The following is a 19,682-nucleotide window of genomic DNA, read 5'->3' as shown; positions in this document are numbered from 1 at the left end:
GTGGGCTCAGAACTTTGCCTCATTAAAAAAAAACCTTTGTGACTCTGATTAACAATCATATTTGGAAACTACCTATCTAAATCTAAGGCCTTTTTCAGCCAAAATGTCCTCTCTTTCTTTGCTTTCCATTGGCCTCTCTTTAAAAGTCTTTGTGACAGTCATCTGGTCTCTTCAGCAACAGGGCTGTCTTTTTTTTTTTTTTTTTTTGGTATCAAGGCTCGAACTTATGACCTCATGCTTGCCAGGCAGATGCTTATGCCGCTGAGCTAAATCCCCAGTCCCAATAGCTGTCATTTTTTAGCGGAAGCTGCCCCTGCAATCCGTGCATCACGGATGACTACAAGGACAAAGAGTCTGCGGAGTGAGCACGAATGACTACAAGGACAAAGAGTCTGCAAGGAGCAGGAGAGCGGACTGCAGGAAGAGGAAGGAGAGGAAAGATGGCCGCTGAACGTGTACAAGTGAACCAGATGAGTTAACGGCGCCAGACCAGCTTACACAGAGGAGAACGCATGAGCTGGACGCCCACATGTCCCACCTGGAGAAACACACAAGTATGAGGCAGTGGGCACAGGCGGCCCACACGAACCTGTCTGTGTCCCGCCCTCACCATCCCCAGAGGCCTGGCTAATAGACACACTCCTTTATTCAACTTACTCTGCCATTTTTTTTAACCTTGCAATTGTTTTGTATCTCTATATATTTGGCTCTCCTTCTCTGACCATTCTTAGCTGTTGTTAACTATTATTTAATTTCAAGTATTTAAGTTATTTAAATTATTTAATTAATAGCCCATTACTTTATTTTATTTTTTGCAATACTGGAATTGAAGCTGGAGGTTCTACACTGAACTACATCCCCAGGCTGTTTTTTAAAGTCTGGCACAGGGTCTTAATAAATCACTGCTATGATCCTCTTGCCTTAGCCTCCCAGAGTGCTAGGATTACAGCTGTGTACCACCATGTCCAGCTAATTTTATTTTTTGAGAGACAATCTCAACTTGATGTGGTTTTCTAAAAGCCACAGTCTGAGAGAAAGTTACACTATTTCGCCATATTATTTCTGGTGTTTTCCTACACTGGAGCTATAAGACTTCTGAATAATGTTTTACTCTATAATCACCATTGACTCCTAAATGCTTTTCTTAGGTGGGAACTGGAATAAAGTTTGTTTTCTCTCTTTACTTTTTTTTGTGTGTATATGGGGGATCGAACTCATGACCTTGAGCTTTCCAGGCAAACGCTTACACCACTGAGCTAAATCCCTGGCCCTGTTCTCATTTATTTTTGCTAACTCTTGGTATCTTACATTTTTTTGGAGTTTTTCTTATAAACCAAATAATTCTCTTCCCAAGAGAGTTAAGTATCACGCATTAAAGTTTCATTTACCTATTTCTCTCTACATATGATTTATAAAAAATTTGAAAGAAGTATCAGAATTCTAGAATTAACAACTCTTTATACAAAATACTTATTTTACCTATTTTATCCTATTCTTTATTTTTTCTTATAGCCAGGTATAACTTTAAGATATATAACACATAATTTTATAATTTATCCCACAAGTATTTATTAAACATTATGTGTTGCCTCATAGCCAAATTCCTTTTCTGTAACAATCTAAAAACTCAGCTGGACATGGTGGCTCACACATGTAATCCCAGCACTCAGGAGGCTGAGGCAGGAGAATCATTGAGAGTTCGAGACCAGCCTGGGCTACAAAGTGAGCTTAAGGTCAGCCTGAATTGCAATAGCGAGACCCCATCTCAAAAAAAAGACAGAAAAAAAAAATCTAAAAACTCCTGCAATTTCAATTTTGCTTTAAAGAACTTTTAAAAAGTAGATTTAGAGGTGCTGGGGATTTAGCTCAGTGGCATAAGCGTCTGCCTTGGAAGTGCACAGTCATGAGTTCGATCCCTGGTACTGATAAAAAAACAAAACAAAAAATAAAGCAAAAAAGTAAATTTGGGAAGCAAGAAAAAAAGGCTAACTTAAGAGCTTACTCTCATTTATAATGATTCTACAGAAAAAAATGTGCTTGGCAAAAACTGCATCAGTGTGGGGAACTCAGAGTTGTCTACTGTCTCCACTGGCCACATATCTCACTGAAGGAAAGGAAACAGGCTCTCCATCCTACTTCCCCTCCGATCCCATCTCAGCTTCAATAATAGCAACAGACAGTCTCCAGACAGCGGAAAACAAGGGGTGGGACAATTGAGCTGCATCTCCACAGATCCAGCTCAGGCTGGGTCACACCTCCACGCAGACTCTTGAACGGAACAAGCAGCCCCGTCTCCACATGGATGCTTTTCTTGTCTTGTCCCATGAAATTTCACAGATATCATTAAAAGCACAAGCAACAACAACAAAAAAGACATCAAATTAAAAAACTACCAATCAAAGAAAACAAGACAGCCTACAAAATGGGAGACAATACTTGCAAGTAACATATTTGATGAGGGACTAATCTGCAAAAATATTTAAGGAATTCCTATGATTCCATACCAAAGAGAAAATTAATAACCTGATTAAAAAATAAGCTAAGGACCTAAATAAACTTAGCTCCAAAGAAGACACACAAATGGTCAACAGGTACATGAGTGTCATTAATCATAAGGGAAGTGCAAATCAAAAGTACAATGAAGTATGACTTCATACCTGTCAGCACAGCTGTCACTAAAAACAAAACAAAACAAAAAGGGCAAATGTTGGCAAGAATGTGGAGAAATTGGAACCCATGCACCCCACCAATGGAATGCAAAATGGAACAGCCACTATGCAAAGCAGTATGTGGATTCTTTAGAAAACTAAAAACAGAACTACCACATACGACCCAGCAATCCTACTTCCAGATGTTCATCCAAAAGCACAGAAAGCAGGCTCTGGGAGGTATCAGCACCTCCACAGGCACTGTAGCACTACTTACAACAGCCACTGCTCAGATAAGAAAAAACTGAAGCACCCATCAGCTCAGGAATGGTAAGGAAAATGTGGTGTGTATATGTAAAGAAATACTGTTCATCCCGAAAAAGAAAAAAATTCTGCAGTATATGACAACATGGATGAAACTTGAGGACACTATGCTAAGCAAAGTAAGCCAGTCACAGAAGGACATATACAGAATGATCTCACTTAAGAGTTCTAAGACAGTCAAATCTGTGGATCTGAAAAGTGGAAATATAGGAGACCATGATGGTTTGGATCTATAATGTCTCCCAAAAGTTTCCTGACCAGAGGCTCCTGGAAGGTGACCGGATCACAGGCGAGCTGTACTCATCAGTGGAGTGATCAGTGTGGGGCCCGGCTGGGAGCAGTGTACCTCTGAGGGGCAGCCTATGGAGATGTGTCTCCCTCCCCAGCCCCTCTCTTTCTGCTCTGCTTCCTGGCTGCCATGAGGTGAGCAGCTGTCCGACGCCAGACCTTCCCATCGTGCCATTTCCTCCTCGAAGTCAGTCAAGCATGGACTGAAAACTCCAAGTGACAAGCCAAATTAAACCTCTCTTCTTCAAGTTGTGGGTGTTGGGTGTTTTGTCTCAGAGACAGGAAAGCTGACTAACACCTGCTATGTAACACTGTACCTATAATACAACAACAATGCACTACACACTTAAAATGTCTTAGGTATCTGCCTGGCAAGTATGAAGTTGTGAGTTCAATTCCCAATATGAAAAAAAAGTCTTAGGTAGACCTCATGTTGCATTCTTATTAAAATAAAATAAAGTGAAAAAATGCTTTTAAAGTAAGAGTCTAAAAGAGCAAATGCTTCTGCAAAATGATAACATTGTTGGAGATTTAGCCCAGTGGCATAAGCGCTTGCCTTGCAAGCGTGCGGTTGTGAGTTCAATCCCAGGTACCAAGAAAAAAAAGAATGATAACATCAAGCCTATTAATAGTGTTTATCTTCTTGGTCTCACTTTAGGATCAACTAAATAACTCTAGCAGAACCTAGAAAATAATACCTACTCAAAAAAAAAAAACACTAAACGATAAATACATTTTTAAAAGATCTTTCAGCGGGGTTGGAGTTTTAGCTCAGCGGCATAAGTGCCTGCCTTACAAGCAGGCAGTCTTGAGTTTGATCCTTGGTACCAATAAAAAGGGAAAAGACAAAAAAAAAAGTTAAAAAAAAAAAAAATCTTCCAGCATCTAAATTTTCAGTACTGACATTCTGAACTCCAAAACATGCTCTCCCTTCATTCATATGCACCCTTCCTTCGCATACCTGAATACCGTAGTGAGGGCATCTTTATCAAAACTATGACAGAAGCCTGTCCCTGACAGGCACAGAGTTACTCTTTCCTTTCTTAGCTCTTCCTAACTTCAATCAGGTGCTCTGTTGGAAGTTTTCTCATATTTATACTTGACTTCCCAGAATGAAAATGGAGCTCACTAGTCCACAGGAATTAGGTTTTCTCTTGAACTGCCTCCAGTGCTGACACACTACTATGTATCAGCAACCCTCCCCACACACACAAGGACTGCTGTCACTTCTCCTTCCAGTTCTGTCAAACCTCCAAGAGAGTGTTCCTATCTTAGGCATTTATATATGTGCAGACTACGGCTTTAGGAAGACTTCAAAAGCTAAATTTTCTGTTTCTGAGTATCTGAAAACCTAATCAGGCTAAGAAAATCACAGGCCGTTTTAAAGTGGGATAATAAAAAATAAATGTCTTTAGTCATTTACTTACATGACCATAATAACAAATGCATAAAAATTATGCCTGTATAATCTGGCTTATCATAGGCTCATGAAAAAATACCTTTTTCCTGAGAAAGCTTCTCCTCCTGGCGCTGGTGGTGAGGTTTATAAGGTGCTGCCCCCTGACTGAGTCCTTCAGCCACATAACCATCCAGGAAAGATAAGGAAGCATCTACCTATAGTAAAATTAAGTAGAAATTAATTAAGAATTCAAGTATTCACTCTAAGCAGCAGACTATATTCACGTAAATAATTTTAGCCAATATGTCCTTAAACAAAATTTTAAGGTGAAGACAGAAGCCTCAATTCTAAAAATGCTACCCAACTCTAACTTTCTGCAACACTGATAATCAGATCACCCGGCTAAGACTCATTCATTGTAAATCATCTGCAGGTAACAAAACTTTGCTGCAAGGCAAAATGGATTTGTGGGCACCTAATACTTTAGGGCATCACATTGGGCTTATCCTCCTGGGGGAGACAGGCAGGTGCCCTGCGAGTTAAGGTGCCTGCATTGGTTTTCTGCTCCTGAGGTTTAAAATCAGGTGCAGGCTGGGCCGGTGCCTTCTGGGTTCCAGGAGAATCCAATCCTGTGTCCTTCAGTTCCTAGGGATCACCTGTGTTGCTTGATCACAGTGCTGCTACCTTTGCCTGTGCTGTTATTTTGTTTCTTCTCTCTAATCCTAGTGCTTACATCCACAACCAACCTAGACAACCTGGGACAACCTCCCACTCACAAAATAGTTAACATTATCAGGTCTAGGACATGTTTACATGTGAGGTGATACATGTGCAGTCTTCAGGGATTAAGAAATTGGACATTTCTGAGAGGCCTTTATTCAGCTTCCTACCGTGTCTTAACTATTCTATTCCTTTCCATCTGAAAATGCTTTTTCACAAGTTGATAAAGAATTAATTTCTGAAAAAGTAGAAAGGTATAAGAGGTACTTTTCTAAGTGAAAAGATAAATGATAAAGAAGAAAAAAGAATGAAGAGAAATGGAAAAAAGGTTAGGAGAGGGTATATAGCTCAGCAGCGCAGGTGCCTGCCTGGCAAGCCTAAGGTCCTGAGTTTGATTCCCATTACCAAAAAAAAAAAAAAAAAAAAAAAAAGATGAGAATGTTACAGGCAGCTGAACATTATAGAAATATAGGCAGTCAGACAGGAATAGGCCCTCGAGGAAACCGGCACAGAGGATCAAATGTCTTGGAAAAGACACACACCTCTTGCTGTGGGCCAGATCTCAAGACAGAAGGCAAAACAAATGCAACCACACCCCAAGTATAATCCTTAGGGATTAGGTATGGATCACTTTGAGAAGCCTGGAGTCACCATCCCAAGACCCACAGGAGGAGTCACTAGTCCTTAAGAAGGTCTGATTGCCACCTGCCTCGCTTCCCCATTTGTCCCTAATTTGGTCAATTCTACCTGAACAATTAATCTGAATGGTTGGTCATAGTTCTGCCCCACCTCATGCCCCGTCTGTCTTGCGAGTTCCCAGTTCTACCTTGCCAGTTTCCAGTTTTCCCCACCTTAGACCTACCTCACCTCACGATTTTACTCTATAAAAATCCCTAGAAAAGATACAATCTTTCGCAACCCACTTGGGACCCCTTCTCCCTCTCTCTCAGATAGAAGCAATCTTTCTCTCAATAAATATTTATGCTCTTAACCTCCGTTGTTCCTAAAAGTCATTCTTTGATTGTAGAGAACATGAACTCATATTGGACATCTAGTAGGTGGGAAATTTCATTCCCCTGTATCAAGGAGATAAAGAAAATGATGTATTCAAAAGAGGAGAGCAGAATGTTCTCAGGAACAAGAGATTTGCTTCTCTGGCTCAGCCAGAAGTGTAAACAGCTCAGAAAATTTACAAAAGCACATAATTCTCAAAACCAGAGAGGCATCTCCCACTCTGAATTTGGAAAGGGGCAGCTTCTACACAATTCTGAAGAGATGGGGCTACATCACCGTCATTATTTTTACCAGGGGAAAGGGAAGTGCAGTGACCAGCGTCAATGCCCTAGAGTAGCGTGTGTCCAGCACATCACTGTTTTAGTGAACACATCTAGAATGCCTCCCCAAATGCTAAGCAGTCTCTACCTTCCAGAGCTGCTGAGCAAAGTTAAGAACAAGCGTTCAAAAGGAACACAAGGCATGAAAAACTGCGGAAACATTAGCGGGGATGTCATCCATCCTCTTCTTCCCAAACACAAGAGATCTAACACCTAAAACTTTCAACCAATTTGGTTTCCCCACTGGAAGTTTTCTAATTTACACCAATCGGAGGGAAAGGCTGGCTGAAGCAAGAGGGAGGAGTAGCTAACAACTTTAGGTTAAAAGGTGTAGTTGTTGACAGTAGGTAAAAGAAGCACAGGCGGATGCTCAGATTCCAAATAGTAAAGGATTTAGATAGCTCATGGACAAAATGTAGTTGAGACTTTTAAAAAAAAAAATATTCTCAAAGAAAACAGAGTATTAGCCAGGTGTAGTGGCTCCTACCTGTAATCCCAGCACTCTGGGAGTCTGAGCCAGGAGGATCACAAATTTGAGCCATCTGGGAAATAGAGTAGGAATGACTACCAAAATTTCAAAAGATGATTTTAAAAGTTCTTAAATTACTGTATCGTGAAAGTGATCACTGGGCAACCCATTCAGGACCACTCCTATCTCTCAAGAGCTATTCCTATTCCCTGCTCCTTTTCATCAATACACTTTCTATTCTTAAAAAAGAAACAAACAAATAATTTTTTTTTAAAAAAAGGATCAATCTTCAGTTGTGTTTCCAGAAGAGATATTTTTCTGTTCCTGGCTGTTTAGAATTGGATGGAAACTCTCAATTTTCTTTTCTACTAGTGTGAGAAAAACCGTAACATTCTTCTTAAGAGCCACACGAACTATATTTTGATGTATTCCTTTTAAATCACAGATGAAAGAAAAACTCTGCATGTTTAGACAATACCACTTTTAAAAAGATGAAACCCAGACATCTTACCACCAGGTCTTCGCAGCTCTTATTGACTGGAAGCAAGTTCTTCATAACTTCTACATTCTCATACAAATGCTTTAATTCGAATGTTTGCTGCCTCATACATGTATCCAAAGACCCAGTGAATTCCTGGATTATTCTCTCCACTGTGCTAGAAGTCTGAGCTTGAGGTGTCAACTTGGTCACTGCGGCAATCAACCAGGCTTTTGTTTCTGAAGAAATGGAGTCATTCATAAGTAACTTATACAGCCTGTTTATCACTTCCTCTGGCTTTTCTTTATCTAAGAGGTAAGAATACTCTCCTAACACCTAGGAATAAAACAAAAGAGGTATTGCATAGACAGCAAGTCACACAACAAACTATACTCAGAAACCCAAGCATTATTGTTAGAGTGAAATTAACCTAGTTTAAACACACTCTCACAGTGAAGAAATTACTAAAGAAAAAATTGTAGATTGCAGGTTTAAAATAATACCAAGAATGATATGCTCAACCTGGGCATAGTGGTGCACACTTGTAATTCTAGCACTCGGGAGGCTGAGGCAGGAGGATTATTAGGAGTACAAGAGCAGCCTTATGCTACAAGGTGAGCTCAAGATCAGCCTGAATGGCATAGCGAGACCCTGTCCAACAGGCACAAAAAAAAAAAAGACAAGAATGATATGCTCAAAAGAAATGGAAATCAATATAAAAAGATTTCCCATATATTTGTCATTAACAATATATAAAGCAAAAATATCATTAGAAATTAGTTTTCTTTTGACCTTTTTTTTTTTCAAGACAGGATTTTGCCATATAGTTCAAGCTGGGTTTGAACTCACTATGTAGCCCATGCTGGCCTGAAACTCATGGCGATTCTTCTGCCTTGGCCTCCCGAGGGCTGGGATTACAGGTGTGCTCTACCATACCCAGCTCTTTTGAATTTCTAAACTGTCAGTTTTTACAAGCACTTTCACATTTTGTTATTACATTCCAGCAAGAGTTTAAATAAGTAGTTCTCAAACTTTAGGATGCGTAACATCAACCTGTAGTACTTCATAAAACACCATCCATCTGGCGCTGGTGGTGCACACCTGAAATCCCAGCAGTTTTGCAGACAGAGGCAGGAGAATCATAAATTCAAGCCCAACCTGGGCAATTTAGTGACTCATCAAGTGCCTGTCTCAAATAAAATATGAGCTAGGCCTCAGGGTACATAGCCCAGTATGAGAGTCCTGAGCTTAAGCCCCAGTACCACATTATCAAAAACAAAGAAAAAAACCCCGAGATTTCTAGTCTCTTATCTCAGATATCTTAAGTTAGCATGGCTTCAGTGGGGACTGAGGGTACACACACTTTGGCAAGCATCAATGGTTCTGATATAGGTGGTCCATAGGACACACTGTGAGGGATACTGATCCGTGTGTCACACATCCTTTCTCTTACATCTAATTTACTTGGGTGACATACAATTCTGTTGGCATAAGAATCATCTGCAAAGTGAATTGGGAGAATGAACCTTTCTTAAATGGTATTTATGGAATATCTTCACGTCAAGTGTAATACTGGCTCCAGCAGGAAAAGAGAAGGGCAAAGAAAAATTATAGCTAGTAAGGAAAAGAACAGGAGAAAAAGTCAACAGGACTAAGCAATGCTTAACTAGTATGTTACGGTTTATGTCTAGATGTCCCCCAAAGCCTCATTCTAGAGTTTGTGAATGACTCCTGGTCCATGCTGGGATTATGAGTATGAAGACTACCCCCAAGTGGGTGTGGGCTACACACAATATAAGGGACAGAAAGAGTCCCAGCTCTGTGCTCCTCCTCTCTTTTTGCTCTTGTTGGTTTTGCTATTTTCTGCCACCACAAACTGTTGTCCCTCTGCCATGTGCCACTCTGCCTTGGAGCTAGCTGATTACAGACTCAAACTTCCACAAACTGTGAGTTAAATAAACCCTTTTTTGCTTCACTTTGGGTGTCAGGTATTTTGTCTTAGCAATGAGAGAAAAGTAACCAAGATACAGTATGATAAACAGAGCCATACACAGTGACCTGTGACCTGCGGCTCCAGCCTGGAAGTGGGTCCTTTACCAGTCAAGCTTCAGAGAAGACAGCAGCCCCCACTGAACCTAGAGAGACCTGAATAAGACAGACCAGCCAAGCCAGGCTTAGAGTCCTGACTCACAGAATCAGGGTCATCTGAAACCACTAGGAAACTCAGCTATGCAGCAATACAAAATGAATACAGCACAGATATAGAGACGGTCACATATTCAAACACGGGCTCATAAAAAACACGACAATGTGAACATAAACAGAGACCCAAATAAACACCCACTTACATGAGCTGGCAGAGACAAAGGATGGACAAGAGTTAGCTTTCTGGAGAAAATACGGTGGTATTTGGTTTTTATAAAAAATAATTATAAATCTGTATGATGTGATGTACTTTACTCACCCAACTCATAACCTGAAGAAATCTCTGTGGATAAATTAACGCATTTTCCGCATCTAATAAACTGAGGTATGACTGAACCGCATAGACTCTTAACTGCTGATCTTCTGTCTCATCCTCAAAACCTACAAACCAATTGACACTCAATTTTTAATTTCCTAAGGACTCTGTCATAAGAAAGATAACAAACACTGAACTTGAAAATCTTTACCAACCTTCTGCCAACAGCCTCAGAAAGTTACTGGGGATATCAGGGTGCATCACATCTCCCCCCACTGAAAACACAGCATTCATTGTCTGAATAAACCACGCGTTATCAGGAGCATATGTGTCCACGCGTTAAGAATAAGTACACGTTCAAATGTACTTACTACAATTATCCTTACTGAGACAACCTTTTAAAAATAACCCCAACCCATTCTAGTGTAGCATGGTTATATTTAACCTCTGCCATCTAATGTTCTCTAGCCCAGTTTATATAAAATGAATGTTCAATAAAGTTTATTTCATAAACTGAGTTTATGTCACCTTCTCTAGTACTACGCTTAGCCATAGTTAGCATCCTGGTCATAAGCACTAAATAACTGCAAAATTGAGCCAGCTAATAAAGAAAAATTAAATATTGCAAAAACTCTCTGTAGTTGGGGCTGGGAATTTAGCTCAGCGGCATAAGCACTTGCCTTGCAAGCAGGCAGTCGTGAGTTCGATCCCTGGTACCAATAAAAATGAAAAAGACAAAAAAAAAAACCTCTCTGTAGTTCGTGAAGGCTAAGCACGGCAGTGTAACCACCTGAACACATTAGGTGACTGCTTCTCTGGAACATTCCACATCAGCTCTGAGCCACTGCCATCCTGCTGGGCCAGAGTTCCAGCACTGTCCAGGGCAAAACCATCTTTCAGTAGATTCCAGGATTCTTTGAATAACATTACCTACTCATTCTTTCTTAGAATTAAACAGCAGACATCTTTAAAAGAATGTCATGCCCTTATAAGCCTGTAAGTTTCTCACGCTCTTGAAAAAGAAAACAAAAGTGGAAAGCCAGGCACGGTGCCATGGGCCTGTTATCTCAGCACTCAGGAAGCTGAGGCAGGAGGACTGCTGCAAGTTCAAGGCCCTGGACTACACAGTGAGTTCAGGGGCAGCCTCAACTGCATAGCAAGACCCTGTCTCAAAAAACCAAAAGAAAAAAGAAAGCAAATGTGAAGAAATTAAACTGCAACTTGAGTTTCTAATTGCTTTACTGTAATAAATGCCAAAATAACATCACAGAGGATGCATTTTAGGACGTTGGTCCTGCACCTACTCCTTCCCTTACCCAAAAGCGAACCCCTACTCAGAAGGAAACCTGAGTAGGTGAAGACCAGGAGAGTAGGGCAGAGGCTCAGTGGTAGAACATGTGGTGAGAGGCCTTAGGTTCAGCCTCCACCACTGCACCAAAAGACAGGAAGGAAGAGGGACCAGGCAGGAAGAGGGACCAGGCAGAAGTCCCACTGCTTTCCTGTTAGTGACTGAACACACACACAGAAAAAAAAAAAAAAAAAAAACCATCCTCCAAGAAGTCTGCATAAATTCCTACACTGAGTAATTAAAGGCTTAAAAATAAGGAATGCAGTTTATTACGGGGTGTCTGAACTCAACATGCAAGCGACCACATCTACACCAATCATTTCCAAGTCAGTGGCTCATCAGGGTATTCATGACTTAGGATCCACACAAAGGATATTTCTCAGCCAGCTCAGCTATTTTGCCAACTAAGTTGACAATGATATATTCTTCTTTGCTCTGATGTAAATATTCAAGCATTTTCTGGACAATAACTGTTACATTCTGTGAATTCGTAATTCTGTAAAGAAGCTCCAAAGTCTATTTGAGGAAAAGAAGTAAAAACAGCATTATGAAACTATGCATGATAACACCAAAAACTACAGTAACAAATTTTTTAATACTGCAATGGATTATTCTACTTGTATGGAGAGCTACTAAAAGTCAGTTATAGGTGATCAAGAAATATAAATTGTAACTAAAGAGTTAAAAAAAAAAAGTAAAATTATTGCCAAAAAATAGGTCGAAGCTGGGCGTAATAGTGCATGCCTGTAATTATCAGTACTCAGGAGGCTGAGGCAGAAAGATATTGAGTGCAAGGCCAGCCTGGGCTGGGAGGGAGGGGGAGAAAGGGGAGAAGGGAAAGGGAGGAGAAGAGAAAAGGAAGATGAAAGAGGAAGAAAAAGAAAAAAGAAGTAAGGAAGAAAGGGAAGGGATGAATTTGAAAGTCTAAACATTTTGTACTGGAATAATTAATATATGACATTTCTACATGACAGAACACGTAAAACTAAAAAGTTACAAGGTGTATAACATATTTTCAAACACATAATAGGTGTAAGCGTACACTAGTTACAACTACAGGGGTACGTGTGTGTACATGCAGTACTCCCTGAGAAGCTGAGTAACAGAAAACAGCACTGCAGTCAGCCTCACGGCGGAACGTACGTGGCTTCTGATGGGACGCACAAGGCCTGACAGCTCAAGATCTTAAAAGTGTAAGTGTTGAATGTAATAGCTCTATTTTTAGCTTACTGCTTTTGAGATACTTAAATAGCACATTCTCTTTTTCCTAACTTTATTATTTTTGAAGTTTTTTACTCTTTTTAACTGGGTCCCACATATCACTTTAAATGAAGATACAGAGTGATTTCTTTATATGAGAATAAAAATATTTATATAAACATTCAGGTGAATACTGAAGTAATTTTACAAAAGAAAAATGTTGAAACAAATCTAAGTATATAATTATACCCTATCTTCCAAAAAATTCACTTTAAAGATATTTTCATTAATTATTTTAATATTCCTATTTAATAGTGAATTTATTAACAAATTTTCCAGAGATGATTAGAAACTAATTAACCATCATAAATTATATCTTATATTGTATCAACACAAAGCCTTAGGACTAAAATTCAGCCCCAATGATACAATGTTTAGGTTAAAAAAAATTACTGGATTCAAACAGGTAATTGGATATAACTTCTTCAATCATAATTTAAAGTTATTCCTGTGGCCAATGAAAGTGTTTTTTAGAAAAGTTACATAAACTTTAGTAGAAATAAACACGCAAAATTAAAAACACACACAGTGTATCAATTAAATCTACAAAATACCAATGTCAACATTTCACATACACCATTCAAAGCACCAGTTTACCTCTCTTTTGATAATGGGGTCAGGATGGTCTAAACATTCGATTATTGTCATCTGGTGTTGAAGAGCCAGCGTGGGATCCTGTTGGACAACATAGGTAAGAGCCTTCAGTCCTAGAAACAAAGACCACATTACAGGAAGTGACCTGAAGCGAGGGCCCAGCAAACTTCAAAAGCTTGCTCTACAATTGCCATCAAAAGGATCAACCGCCTTACCTAAATATTTCAGATTTATTTTAGGTGACAGGACAAATTTTCCAATGCATTTGGCAGCCTTCTCAAGTAATTCTGACTTAGGATAAATAGAATAGACTGTATGTACACATTCGAACAGAATAGCTAGGAAAAACAGAAAAAGGGCACAATAAGGACATATTTGTGGGGAATTTAAAGCAAACTGGAAGAATGGTTTTAGTCAAAAGTTTTATTTACAGAAAATTTTTAACAAACAACCTCTATTCGTTTTAGGCTTACACCCCAGTATGACTAAAAGGAAATGGCACTGCTAATAGATAGGAAAAAAACATTAAATTTATTCCCAAGTATTCTACTGAACATTTCTTATGGGGTACATGCGGCACAGAACAATGGGTACAGCAGTGAGCAAACTGACCAAACCCTACCCCCAGGAGCTCAATATGTCCACTCTTCCCAGAAAAACTGGACTTCCCAACAATCCCCAGAGGCTTTAATATGGTTTATTCTCAAGTGCTCTTGAGCACCTAGACACAGAAATTATGTGTGCAGTTTATTTCAATATAATCGTTCAGGATGCTCCACAATTATTTCAAGGGTAGGCTCGCTACTCAAAAATCTTCCAGCTCATTACTTAAAACTAACCTCAAAATACAAAAAAAGTCTGCTATATCCAAGTTTTATTTTCAGGTACAGTCAAGAATCTGGTAACTACAGGGGTCAGAGGGGACACTAACATTTTCTCAAATTCTTCTAGAGAGCATGAGTTGAGGCATGGAAGCTTTGCCAAGGTGAAGAATCGCTGGGACATCAAGGCCCATGTGTCCTAGGGAACTGCAGCATCAGAAGTCGGGGGTGTAGCTCAGCGGCACAGCGCCTGCTGACAAGCATGAGACCCTAAGTTCGATTCCCAGTACCAAAAAATAAATAAATAAAAACAAAAACAAAAAAAACCTCTATGATTCATGAAGTATTAAACCTATAATACAAACAAAACAATTTTCTCTTCCTTTAATTCAGTTAAAGCATGTTACTCATTAATTAACCCACTGCCAGGTACTGGGATAGTTTGGTCAAAAGATAGATAGATACAAGGCCTATTCTTTAAACCTTGAAATTTAAAATTCATATTTTAAGCAATAAAATATTTATATCAGGCCTGCTATAGAACAATCTACCACAATACAATCAATGTAAGCTATAAACTGTATCAATACAAATAAGAAGTATTGCTAAATAAAGAAAAAAAAATCACCTTATGAAAAGCCTACAAGGACACTAATTTTAGGTGCTGGTTCAAGGAATCTTGAACAAAAAGAGGATCTGACCGGAGAACATTTTAAAAAATTCCTCAATTGTATCCTCTACATGAAAGGAAGAGATGAGAGCAGCTATGTCTGAGAATGGGAGCTGGTAGGAGCAGGAGGGACTCACCGTTCACTGCAAAGCCTTTGCACCCACTAAGTTCTGAACAGCATACACATATCACCTATACAAAAAATTAAAGGCTTTCCAGAAAGAAATCAAAAGAAGGGAGGAAAGGGAAAGGGTAGGGCAGATGCTTAACTAATCTGTAAACGGAGCCCCCACAAGCTTGTAGACCCCTTCCTGGACGCTAACAACACACATGGCACGTGTGACTCCAACTCAGCAACCCAGAGAGACGCTGACCGCTCCTGGCTGAACCACCTGCTGGTCACCCTCCCCTGTAACCCCTCAGTCTCATCACACAGGTGCCTGGGTAATGCGGTCAGAGACCGCAGCGCACACTCACAGGGCAGCACCCTGGCCACCTGACTCTTCCTGCATCTCCCAACACAAAGCAGGACAGAAGTTAGGGACTGCCTCAGCCAGGACCTAGACTTTAAAAAGCCAAGTTTTGTTTCCTAGGCCTTCATCAATGCAAGCTGAAATATTCTTACTGCCTTAATTACCATGTATGCATCCTTCAAAGTTTACTATGTTGGTTCATTACCATGGGTGCTAGTTTGCCTGTACTATTCTCATGAATACAATCCTTTTTCCTGTACCAACCTCTCCCTGCCAAGCACTTCTTATTTCAGTTCAGTCCTGCCTCCGGCCTACCCTAGAGAGCCACATCTAGTGGGAAAGGACAGGCCTTGTCCCTACTTCCTGGTGCCTTAGGCCCACGGCTCTGCATCTGCAGCTCCAACCAACTGCAGAGCAGAAACACTGGGACAAGCTGCACCTGTGAATGTAAATGTCATCATTCCCTAAACAATGCAACACAACAGCAACTTACACCCTAACTCTTTTAGAGAGGGTTTATTTTTATTTATTTTTTTTTTCTTTTTTAGAGATGGCTTAAAGTACTTGAGAGCATATAGGTAGGTTATATACAAAAACAATGCCTTTTTTTTTTTTCTTTTTTAATTTGCAGTGCTGGGAAGTGAATCCAGGGCCTTTGCACTGAATTAAATCTGGAGGGGTTTTTTGTTTTTTGTTTGATACTGGGGATCAAACTCATGACCTTGCACTTGCCAGACAGGCGCTTTTGCCACTGAACTAAAACCCTGGCCTGGCAACCTTGTTTTTAATTTTTACTTTGAAACAAGATCTCACTAAGTCACTACATTACCCACACAGGGCTCAACTTTCCATCCTCCTGTCTCAGCCTCCCATAGTGCTGGGATCACAGGTCTGCACCATCACCCCTGGCAACATCAGGTCCCATGAGGGACCAGAGCACCCATGAAATTTGGTATGCATGGGAGAGGACATCCCATGGAGGACAACTGTACTTCCCCAACTTAAGAAGTGACCCCTCAGTACTTCCCCTGTTCTCCAAAGCATGCAAAATGTAAACAGTTTTACTTACTTCTTTTAAATAGCTCCAAAAATCTCAATTTCTTCACTGAGCTTGCTCAGCTCAATCAAAAGAGAGCAGTTCTCTTTGGTTAGAAGTTTTTGGATTACTTTCTCATCTTTCCACCCTTGTCTCGCAACTTACTCTTGTCTATCGCTAAATCACTTTTTGAAAACATGTATAACACAGTTCACAGTCTCATCACAAAATAGTTTGCTACTCTTCTGCATCTATATATTCTTGTATCTTACTCAACCTTCAGATTGAGGTAGAAGACATAGAAACTAGGTAGAGAACAAACCCTAAAGACCATAAAGACATTAAACCTATAAACCTAGGCTCTGGGCCTGTCCTTTCCAGCTGTGAACTGTGCTTCCCCCTCCCCAAAGGAAGTAGCAACATGAGGAGGCAGCGACCTCAACCTGGAACACTGCACTGGGACCATGACAGACAAGGGACACACATCCCGCATCACCCATCTGGAAAGCGGCCTCAGCGCACCCAGCTCCAGCTCCTGAGCACCTCTCTTCTCTGAGCACCCGCACTGTGCTCAAGTGCACCCTGACTCCCTAATAAGCCCTTCCCATGTCTCTTACTGACACATCCTGCAAATGTGCATACTGCAGTGGGAGTCAACAAATCTGCTAGCTTACTCTACGGTTGTGGGGTGGCGGTGGGGCTGGTTACATTCCTTTTTTCAGCCACAGCCACCCTCAGCTGCAGCCTGGCCTCAAGATGCCTTCTTAAAAACTGCTTTCCAGGAAAACCTTCCCTGGTGCCCCTCACCTAAGATAAGCTGCCACCTCCACCACAGCACCTTGTGATTCTTGGGTAACATTCACAACACCTCTCTTTGTAAGCCCGATGACAGCACAGTTTTAGTCATAGCTATATTCTAAGAACCCGGCACTGGGCCTGACAAATAACAGAAGCTTAATAAATAGTTGACTGATTTAAGAACTGTCTTCCCATAGAAGTTTTACAAAATGTGAAACAAACTTAGTGAGGTATCTTCACAGTCTATTAGATACTTGATAAATGTTTTCAATAAATAATTATAATAATGAATTTAGATCACTTAGAAAATGGCAGAATTTCAAATTATTACTATTATTCAGTGCTTACATTAACCCAAAGAACAATCTTAAAATTATGCATAAAATGCTATTGGAATTTACAGTATTCTCACAGATTTAGCTTCAATACGAAAAACAGCATTAGTTACTGGAGTAGCATTGCACGTTACCTACCATAAGTGATATTGTGATTTAACTCAGCTCTTCGCAAGGATTCATCAAGAACATCATACATTAATTCACTTGTCCTGTTTAAAAGATATTTTATTTGCAGTGGAATTATAGTATTCTAACCCAATAAAAACACAGTTTTTCAAACTTCTCTCTCTCTTTAAAACTGAGGATCTACAGAAGAGAAGTGAAAGAAATTCATTTTATGAAGTTATACAAATTTCACATCTAAAAGATTTCATTTGCTCTTTTCATGAGTGAATCTTCCTGTCTAATAAAGCTGACTAGTTACCTATGCGAAGACGCAAACATCAAGAACTCTCAACCTGGTCCTGATTTATAAACCAGGTCACTACCTAACTGAAAACACTCTCTTTTACTATTTTCTCTGCAACAAAATAGTTCTACCTGTTATTACAGTAAAACCTCACACATCCAGATTCTTCTTCTATTGTTTTTAATCAATTTGTTGTTTTAAAGATATTCAAATATTACTCTTTCCCTACATAGCAGCTCGCTTCCTCAATAAAAAACGTTTTAACTTTCATTTGTGTCAAAATAAAGAAATAAACCAGGTATGGTGGTACATTCAGCACTCAGGGAGGCTGAGGCAAGTGGATTGCAAAATCTGAGTCCCACGTGAGCAGTTCAGCAACGCAACAAGACTATGTATCAAGAGTTCATTTTAAAAGGGCTGGCTATATAGCTTAATGCAAAGGCCCTGGATTCAATGCCCAGTGCCACCAAAAAATGTGTGTGTGTGTGTGTGTGTGTGTGTGTGTGTGCATGAAATTAACAATTTCTAACACTTATATGTCTTTATGTCCCTCATTACAGTACATATAGTAATTGGGTTGTGATAGTGTTTAAAAAAACAATGCAGTGTTCACAGAGCCTTCTTATTACTCTGCCTCTCCAAGAGGCCAATGTGCAAAATACTCTGCTCAGATTTCTGTATGCTTCACAAATTCAAAAGGCTCTAACAAGAAAAATATCAAACCGCAACACACATTACATGCCATGGTCTTAGAGAGAAATCAGGCTGCAAAACAAAAATTCCCAAATAATCCGGGGCTGTATAAATTAGACAGCAAGAATGTTACATCTCTTTCAGAAAAATTTCTTCTTTTTTTTCCAATATAGGGCTAAAATAGCTATAACTAAGTACATTTACTTTCATTCTGTCCTAATGTATAACCAAAAGTAAGAACCCAGGACTGTATTCTAAAGTCTCTCATTTTATTATGTAGGCATTTGTTTCACAACAGCAGACATTACCAATCCTCCCTGCAAAATTTGGTGATACTAAACCTTCACTACAGCATAGTTCCTGAATTTCAAAAGCCACTGTCTGGCCTAAGATCATGATTAACCACATGATATGTGGCAGCATTTGTAGACATGACTGAGCCAAATCCTAAAAAGCACAACACTACAAAACACAAGAAAATACTCAAGCGAGGATAGAAAAGGCTTTTCTGGGAATTTTTTCTTCCAATTAAATGATCTAGATTTTTTATAAAAATGACATTTTTACTTTGCCACACTGAACTAATCATGCCTTATGAATTCTAAGATTTCTGCTAGCATAAAATCTCATTATGGGCAGTAAAGGAGAAAGCACCCTGGTGGCCAGCGACATGCAAAGGGTCCCAGCCTTCACTCACTGGATTGGGCCTAGCTACCCTTCAGCACTCTGCAGGGAACGTTCCTCACACATCTTTGCCAGCATCCTCCAAATCCGTCCACAAAGAAGAAAGATAATGACTTCATGAACTAGTGAGCAGGTTAAACTTATGGCAGTGTTTTAGACAAATAAGGTATAATGCACAGTAATATAAAATTAGTGGTTTTAAAATAGAATTCCAGGGGCTAGGGATTTAGCTCAGAAGCATAAGTGCATGCCTGGCAAGTGGGAGGTCATGAGTTTGATCCCCGGTACCAAAAAAAAAGAATTCCAATGACCTTAATCTACAGCTCCATATTAGGACAGGCTGGCGTTCCATACAATGAAACACAATGAATACAAACATTTCTAACATGTTTCTGCTCCATCCCCTCCTTTCACTCCATGTCTCTATCAGGCTTTGA

At 39.8% G+C, this 19,682-nt stretch overlaps 1 protein-coding gene across 1 annotated transcript in view; it reads right to left on the bottom strand.

Annotated features, from left to right (window-relative positions):
* The window catches only part of Ap4e1 (adaptor related protein complex 4 subunit epsilon 1), a 63,144-nt gene that overhangs the window by 22,631 nt on the left and 20,831 nt on the right, over positions 1-19,682 (bottom strand). The window contains exons 8-15 of the mRNA XM_003471870.5: positions 17,595-17,668; positions 13,539-13,661; positions 13,327-13,436; positions 11,846-11,985; positions 10,337-10,449; positions 10,125-10,246; positions 7,694-7,996; positions 4,760-4,874 (exon numbers count right to left, since the gene is read on the bottom strand). Of these exons, the coding sequence (XP_003471918.1) occupies positions 4,760-4,874; positions 7,694-7,996; positions 10,125-10,246; positions 10,337-10,449; positions 11,846-11,985; positions 13,327-13,436; positions 13,539-13,661; positions 17,595-17,668 (1,100 nt within the window). The remainder of the gene's footprint in view (positions 1-4,759; positions 4,875-7,693; positions 7,997-10,124; positions 10,247-10,336; positions 10,450-11,845; positions 11,986-13,326; positions 13,437-13,538; positions 13,662-17,594; positions 17,669-19,682) is intronic.

This window comes from Cavia porcellus, unplaced genomic scaffold (assembly GCF_034190915.1).
Source record: "Cavia porcellus strain 051 isolate PalLab524CR breed Dunkin Hartley unplaced genomic scaffold, mCavPor4.1 scaffold_1, whole genome shotgun sequence".
Classification (NCBI taxonomy): Eukaryota; Metazoa; Chordata; class Mammalia; order Rodentia; family Caviidae; genus Cavia; species Cavia porcellus.
This window is presented reverse-complemented; position numbering and strand designations above follow the sequence as displayed.